Raw genomic sequence first — 8,983 nt, forward strand, 5'->3', positions numbered from 1 at the left:
ATTACGACACTTTTGAGGCAATTCGTCTCAATTTTATTCTGTATGTTGTGTCTTGGATTGTTTTGTTTGAAAAAGCGAAAATTTGAAAAACAATTTTTTTCAATGTATTATTATTTTGCAAATTGTAGAATTATTACCTACAGCATGCTGTGGGCCCATAATACACTCTTTTATTTACCGGTGGAAGTTTTTTCCTCTTCAGATTCTCTGTACTAAACATCTGATTCTGTAATATATCGTTTTTTTTAAACCGTGAAAATTGTTGGTGTATTACAACAAATCGTCCGTTTAATGAGTTTAAATAATTTTATCTTTTTAAAAGTGTATTCGGGTTGTTGAGCTTGATTTTCGATTCGCGCGGCAGGTCACCGTTACGTCACAATGAAACAATGCCTCTCTCACTCGTGATTGGCCAGCTCGCTCGATCGTAAGGAACCGTGTGCGCACTGATTGGCTGAGGCAGGCGGTCCCGCAGGTATGCTTTTACTCATAGACGGGACAACGCACCAAAAAAGTGATCAATCTCAATTCGACAACATTGGCAGTCATCTATAGCGCGGCGCGCGGATGTGAGAGCAGATTGGGTCATTTGCTCTTTTTTTTTTTTACAGCCAAGGAGTATGTTGGTGTTTGGGCTTATGTTGTATTATTATTTTCTCTAATTTATCCTTAAACAAGCATTCTGTACCGTTGAACATAGCCAGCCTCGTGGATATTCTGTACAGAAAGTGGATACGCGAGAGGTTCACCAGGTAAGAGACATTTTGCTGACGTTAATCGAAATTACGCACGAGTTTCTCGTCTCTACATGACGAAATGGTTCGTTCGAAATCTGATGATAAGATGTCATAAGGGTTATAATTAAAATGGGTCTAAATTTCAGCTAATTATTCCGTTCGTTTGCGTCAGAACACCATTATGCGATATACAACGTATTTTCAAATGGTGTGTGAATACGCTTGGTTTTTGCAAATGTGCGTCTTTTTGCAAATTAATTGTGCAAATGTGTCATTGTTTATGCAAGACGGAACGCATGCGTGATGCAGCTAGGTAAGTTTGGGTTTTGGGGGTTAACTCGTTTACAGAGTCGATAAGGTTTCTCGCTGTAAATGGAGTCCCCTCTGAGTCTAATCTAAATGGCTAAGACGGATAATTTGCACAGTTGCTGCTGATTTACATTTGGTTAAAGCTTGTCTCGCAGTGTATTCTTTATCTGCGTGCTCTTAATGGGGCTGATCCATACCAATGCGCGCAGGAGTGAAAAGCGCACCACGTCATTTAACCAAACTTTTGTCTTTAAAACATTTCTACTAACTCCGCCATAACAAAACCTGTGTAACGAGTTCAGGTCCTCCCAAGTCATTTAACACAGCAGCCTCTGCTAAATTACAGCGCAAATTTCTCTCGAGTTTAAAGATTTAGATTCGTTTTATTTTATTTATGTCATATATTTATATAAAATGGAAGTGTACGTGAGAACATTTTTGCTTTATACCCCCCCTCAAGTTGAACAATTTGATTAATAGCTAAACAATTTTGAGAAATTTTAGATGTAGTTTGACTTATTCACTGATGAGACACTCGCGTGCTTCTGTATTTATTTAGGAAATAATATATTTAAGATATTTGCATTAAAACGGTTCTAGTTTTATCTATGACGCTAATTTTACACACTAAATGCTAAGTTAAAAATAAAAAAACATATTACATAAAATAAAAAGATACAAATATTTCTAAAATTTCTATGAGAAATTTGTCAAAAGAATGTTGTCTTTTAAATACAAGATTTATTACACATTTGTAAAATTCAAATCACTTTCATTGCTTATTACAGTAAAGTGTCAATGGTCGAATTTTTTTATTTTTATATCTACACAAAAAAACAGTTTCGGTCATAACAGTGACAAAATGATCAAAGTTTGAGAGTTGTGCTTTAAGAGGTGCAGAAAGTGGGAACGGCCAATTAGTGTTTGAAGTCCTCTTGATTAGTGAAGTGTGAAATGAGGTGATTAAGACGCTGTTTATATTTCTGATTGATCCTAACCTAAAGGATAAACTGGGATTTTTTTCCTTACTTTTTTTGCTTACTTTTTTAATACTGCAGTCAGGACCATATCGTTAGCAGGGTAATGATGGAGATTGTATTTTTTGACCTGCACGTTGTCCTGAAATTCAAATTTCTTAAAGCAGAAAATGTTGCCAATAGTAATTACACTAAATAAATTAAGAAAATGTCTTATTCTAGTGAAATAAATGCGCGGCTTTGATGTTGAGTATCGAACTAGCTTGTGGTTTATTAACCTTCATCTGTTGATCAAGATCATCTGTATTTGTGTCTTTTTTTAACCTTTTATCGAAATCAGCCTATACATCTGCAAAATATGCCCCACACTCAAAATGGGATTTATTAGTTTTTTAGTTTATTTTAATTAATTATGTTTGAATAATAACTAATGTTTTATTAATTTGCGTAAAATTTTGTATGAAATTCAAAAAGAGTTATTCAATACAACAACCAGGGAGCTTGCATTTTTATTGTGGTCACAGTAATAATAATAACAATAATAATAATAGCAATAATAATTATTATTGCTATTATTATTATTGTTATCGTTATTATTATTATCATCATCACCATCATCATCATCATTAACATCATTATTATTGTCGTGAATATTTGGACTAATTTACTAATTCCCCCGTGTTCACGGCACATTTAAACATGACCTCATCTGCTGATTAATTGATGAAGTATTTTTGCAGCTCATCCTCTCCGCCCTTTTCCTCAGGTGTGTGTGAGCTCTGCGGGGAGACTCCGACTTTTCGGCGCGGACTCCGCCGTTACCCCACGCGAGCTGCTAGAATGATGTCATACCTCAAACAGACCCCGTACGGCGTGAACGGCCTGGGGCTCGGGGGCGCGCCCATGGAGCTCCTGCACCCATCCGTTGGGTATCCAGGTACGCGCACATTACCATACGCAGGAAAACAGCGTATTAACAACAGTAAAACAAATTAATAAATAATTAAAAGGCGAAAAAGGAAACGAGAATATTCTGGAAGATCTTTTGAGGGACTTCTCGAGTATTACTGGCGAAATTGCAAACAGAAACCGTGTTACAAAATAAAAAGTGTTTTTTTTTTTCAAGAACTTCTAAAATTGTATAGTTTCATTTGTACATTAAAACAGTATTATTACCAAAAGAATACATAAATAAATTCATAGATAATATGTTTAATTGACAGAATGGCACAGGGACCATGCTGAACATGGCATGTTGAGATTTATGTTTTACTGTTTATTTAAAGTCAAAACGAGCTTAAATGTTCTACGAACCGTAACAAAATAAAGTAAAAATAACATCTTTTTGGATTGTTTAACTGGCGGAAAACAGGTTTATGTTGAAAAAAAAAGACGACTTAATTTAAATAGAAACTAATAACAGATACCAGTGTAACAAACTACGAACCAGTTATTTTATATTTAAGGCACATAAAACAGCTATAATGACATAATGTGTGTGTATTCTGCTCCATAGCCTTCACACACAACCTCCTGAACCGAATTCATTATTAACGCGGATCTTTTGTGTGCAGTTTGACTTATTCTACACTCTTAAATCCAAGAGTTAAAGAGTGACTGAGTGTGGTGTTAAGTTCACACCAAAAAAAAGAATAAATAAATAAATAGATAGATAAATAAATAAATAACATACAGGTTAACTTTTCACCTTCTTAAGTTCCTTGCAAAATAATTGAAATATAATTTTAAGGCACAGAAGTCACAGACTAAACTCATGCAGAATTACTCTCCATACATACAATGGAATTCACACTATACTGGTGTGAGTAAAGGACTTTATAGACTATTATTGGTTGGTAAAAGCTCAGACCAGGGTTTACACCAGAAGAGAGGATCTGTAAGAAAGTATTTAGTAAGACATGAATTCTAATTGCACAAATAAAAATATATATTAAGAAAAAACACACACACACACGAGAATAATCATAATAAAAAAATAAATAAACACACAGACCAGGCTTTTCAATCCGTTTATCGTCAGCATGTATAATGACGTATAAACAAATGATTAGCGAACTCTTACAGGCTCTAGCGCTGTTTAACTTTTAAGGATTTTCTAAAAGCCTGGAATACAAAAGGACACAAAAGCTCCAAATTGACAAAAAACAAAAACAAAAAAAAAACAAAAAAAAAACCAAATAATAAATAGAAAGAATAATTTATCATAGAAGAAAAGTTCAGATTAGTTTCAATAGTGATTGCACGTCTCTTTGAATCCTCATTATTTCATTTATTTTTTTTAAACTTTCAGCACGCGCGAGACTTTAACCATTAATCGAAAGCGTTATTAATTCTTCTGCTCTTTTACATTTTTAAAGCCAATCCCAGGAAGCAGAGGAGGGAGAGGACAACGTTCACGCGCACGCAGCTCGACATCCTGGAGTCTCTGTTCGCCAAAACGCGTTACCCCGACATCTTCATGCGCGAGGAAGTGGCTCTGAAGATCAACCTGCCGGAGTCCAGAGTACAGGTGTGTGTTCGTGTCTGTATGTTCACATGAAATTAAGACGTGCACAATTTCACCTAGATCTGCAGGAAAACTCAGGGAAATGCGTGTCAAACTTTACTTTCGCCGCCAAAAGGAAAAAAAAAGAAGACACGGATGTGATAGAGATCAAGTGATTTAAATATTAGACAAGAAAAACATTTCCTCCTGAATTGTCCATGCAAAAACCAGAAATATATCTAGTGCTGAAACATTATGCATCAACCTCAGGCTTTCACGTGACACAATATGATTTCGTTGTGATATCTGTGATCTACAGCCCGATGGATACATGACTGTACTTGTACAAAAGCCTTATAAAGAACAATGATGCACAGAAAGAGAAGAGTTACAGTCACCTGATAAGCCCTTAAATTAGTTACACATCAGTTTAAACTTGAGTTATTTTGTTCAAGCAAGTTCACTCATCTTCTACCGCTTATCCGAGGAGCCTGTGCCTATCTCAGGCGTCATTGGGCATCAAGGCAGGATACACCCTGGACGGAGTGCCAACCCATCGCAGGGCACACACACACACACACACTTATTCACTCACGCAATCACACACTACGGACAATTTTCCAGAGATGCCAATCAACCTACCATGCATGTCTCTGGACCGGGGGAGGAAACCGGAGTACCCGGAGGAAACCCCCGAGGCACGGGGAGAACATGCAAACTCCACACACACAAGGTGGAGGCGGGAATCGAACCCCGACCCTGGAGGTGTGAGGCGAACGTGCTAACCACTAAGCCACCGTGACCCCCCTTTCAAGCAAGTTATTTGTCCTTTTTTTTTTGATAATAAACACTTGTGAATTAAATAACTTCAAACACCTGGAACACTGAAGTTCTGTGTGTGCCCATCATACCAATGCATCTGATTTAGTCAATATGCCTTCTATAATTCTAATATTTAAATAATAACTTTTACTGACAGGACTATGTAAATAGATAGATGATCTCCATTTAATTACAGTTTCTGGATGAGTTGGTTTAACACCGTGCTTTGGCTGAGTGTAGATGAGATATCAGGTACCTTTTGTGACTGATAACCTCAGCTATCTTTTTCCCTGTTGTATGGATCCCATTTCACTGTTTTCCATATAATTAAGATAAAATAAGTCTCTGTATTAGAAAATGTAATCTTACATAAAAATAAAATACACTGTACACCTGTGTTTGTTGCCTAACTTTAAATATATCTAATATTATTCTTGAATTTTGTATTCTATTAATCTTTATATTATTCTTTATATTAACCTTTTGTTCTATGTTTATGATGTGTAAAGCTGCTTTGAGACAATGTTAATTGTAAAAAGCGCTATACAAATAAACCTGAATTGAATTGAATTAACTGATATTCATTTTTCTCCTTGGCCAGGTGTGGTTTAAGAACCGGAGAGCTAAGTGCAGGCAGCAGCAGCAGAGCAGCAGCAGTAGTAACAGTGGCAGCAATGCTAAAGTCCGGCCTGCGAAGAAAAAAGCCTCCCCATTGCGTGAGAGTCCTGGTTCTGAGAGCAGCGGCCAGTTTAGTCCTCCTGCTGTGTCCAGCACCAGCTCATCCTCATCATCTTCCTCCTCATCCTCTTCAAATTCGAACCTTGGTGGACTGGGCATGAGCAGTAGCTCCGCCTCTGGGGCCACGCCTGTGTCTTCTATCTGGAGCCCTGCCCCTATATCACCTCTTCCGGCTCCCCCCACAGTCCCAGATCCTGCACCTCCTAGCAGTGCGTCCTGTATGCAGCGTGGTGTTTCAGGAAGTGGAGGGCCAGCTGGAGTAGCCTCGTACCCAATGTCTTACAACCAGACGGCTGGTTATGCCCAGAGTTACCCCAGCACTGCGTCCAGTTCATATTTTGGAAGCATGGACTGTAGCTCCTACCTGGCACCCATGCACAGCCACCACCCACATCACCCTCAGCTCAGCTCCATGACGGGCACTGGGGTGTCTGGACACCACACACACCCGCATCACCCCCACCACCTTGGGCAGAGCAACGGGCACCACCACCCTCACCATCACCCGCATGCACACACACACCAGAGTTATGGTGGTGCAGCGCTGCCCTTCACCTCCTCAGACTGTGTGGATTACAAAGACTACAAAGACCAAGCTGCTTCACCATGGAAACTAAACTTCAGTGCAGACTGTTTGGACTACAAAGACCAGGCGGCTTGGCGCTTTCAGGTCCTGTGAGGAGAAGCTGTTTTTTTGTTTTGTTTGTTTGTTTTAGCATTTTAGTTTCTTTTAGAAAGCCACCACACCATAGAACAAAACAATTCCTGATTGTACTCTAAAGACATTTAAAGAGCCATTTGGGAATGCAAAAGCTGGATTTCAAGGTGGAAACCTTCTAAAAGAGGACATACTCTAGAGGACTCTGTACTGGTGTTGCAGGATTAATCCCATGCCAAAGGTCTTTGGCTATCAGCTCTGCTGTCTCTTTGCCCACACCGCCTTAAACAAGAGGATCCTCTGAAGACTTTTCTCTCTGTAGCCCTCGCTAATTTGTGAAGGGAAAAAATACTATTTCCTCCTGAAACATAACATGGTTTGGCCATAATTTGGTATTTGAAAGACTAAAGAGATCCACAAAGCCCTCCACATCTCCTTGCCTTCCTCAATCCACTGCAACTCACTGCACTTGGACTTCTTGTGTGTCTATGAAGGCAATAAATATAAACTACAATTATACAATATGATTGTCCTGCAACAGAGTAAACAAAAAATGTGAACCAAACCTGTTGCCTGTGAAATGTTCAAAAAATGAGCTGATACTTTTTTTGCATTATGTTCATTAAATAAAATATGTTTTAAATCAAAATTAATGGGTTTTTTTTATTCCTACCTCAAGAATGACCACCATACAGTCAAGACTGAAGAAAAACTAATGAATTTATATAAACAGAATACAGTCAGTAATGAAAATGAAACTCATGCAAAATTAAAAAATGAAATATCATCGGATGAGGAAACTCAAATATGTTTACTAACTTCTGTAAAAATGCAAAAACTGATTAAAAAAAGGACAAGAAAAAAAATCTGCCTTCAATCATTGTACTGCATTTATTAGTTCATACTGAAGCTTTTGTTTAACCCCAAAGGACAAAGAGTTAAATAAATGGTATTTAAACATATTACAATATTTCAGTCGCGTGCAGAAGTGACTCCCGCGCGCACTCCCGAAAAAAGAATCGAATCTAGAGAAAAGAATCAAACCCTTGTAAATGAATCAAATCGAATCGGCTCCTGATCCACCACTCGTTCTTTCACGTAGTGTGTTTACATTGAGGACAAGTAAATTCTAGCAAATACGAACAAAGTTGGTTCACAAAAAAAAACAAAAAAAAAAACAACAACGATGAGTCAAATGATGAACAAATGAAGTGTGTAGTGAAGGAGTACAGTAATACTAATAAATAATAAAACTAATAAATAATAATAATCTGTGCTGAACACTACAAACCCTACTCTGACATTCAGGGAAGCTGTTATATAGCTTAAATACAATTCAGCAAAGTTTGAAAGAAACTGAAAAATATACTGGTTAAGCTTTCAAGCTTAAAATAAAATAATAAAACAACTCTCTATGCTGGTCACAGCTACAGTGTCCGAACTCCATCAATGCACTATACAACACTTCAGAAATAGCAGTGTCAGTATGATCAGTCATTAAATGAATAGTATAACTGATTTTAATCAGTAAAAAACGACATATACAATAAGTTCATACCACATCACCAGGTCTAAAAGTTAGTCTTTGCAGTTAGCTATAGCTGTACTGTAGTTTTCACCCTTTACGTACCTTTAATTCTCTTCTTGAAGTGTTGCCTAATGGTTTCCTCGGTATGACATGACACGTCGTGATGTCTCAGATGGACAGTTGCACTACAGACCTTTGGTTACATTGGGTTTTATCTCTGTCGCTTTAACCGCGTGGAGTTTGATTTGCGCAGCGCTTTAATTATTCCCCCTTTTCTCCACCACAGCTCAACTACAGTTCTGGGAATCTACAGTAAAACTACAACTTATATCAAAAGACAAAATGTTTTCTTTAGGCTCAAAATATAGCGAGACCGCTACTGTTAACAAAGGTCTCAAGTATGAACCCTGTTTGGAAAGAATTCTATAAAAACAATTAATCTTGCACCCAGGGCTCTTTGGTTTGTTCCTCTGGAAAACAATAAAAAAATTCAACTGTAAAAAATCAATCAATCAATCAATCAATCAATCAATCAATCAATCAGTCAGTCAGTCAGTCAGTCAGTCAGTCAATCAATCAATCAATCAGCGAACCTGCTCAGAACAGGTTTATTTTATAAACATGAGCCAAACTATTTAAATTACTAGAAAAACACATTTAAATCTCCAAAAAAATTTGGCTAATTAAAACATTGAAACAGGACATAAT

At 37.3% G+C, this 8,983-nt stretch overlaps 1 protein-coding gene across 1 annotated transcript; it reads left to right on the top strand.

The window, feature by feature from the left end:
- The first annotated feature begins 603 nt into the window (after positions 1–603).
- On the top strand, positions 604–6,768 carry otx2a (orthodenticle homeobox 2a). The gene is made up of 4 exons (XM_060860419.1): positions 604–752; positions 2,790–2,960; positions 4,402–4,553; positions 5,953–6,768. The coding sequence occupies exons 2-4, from the start codon at positions 2,864–2,866 to the stop codon at positions 6,766–6,768; spliced, it is 1,065 nt and encodes a 354-aa protein (XP_060716402.1). The 5' UTR covers positions 604–752; positions 2,790–2,863.
- The last annotated feature ends 2,215 nt before the right edge of the window (positions 6,769–8,983 follow it).

This window comes from Tachysurus vachellii, chromosome 24, assembly GCF_030014155.1.
Source record: "Tachysurus vachellii isolate PV-2020 chromosome 24, HZAU_Pvac_v1, whole genome shotgun sequence".
NCBI lineage: Eukaryota > Metazoa > Chordata > Actinopteri > Siluriformes > Bagridae > Tachysurus > Tachysurus vachellii.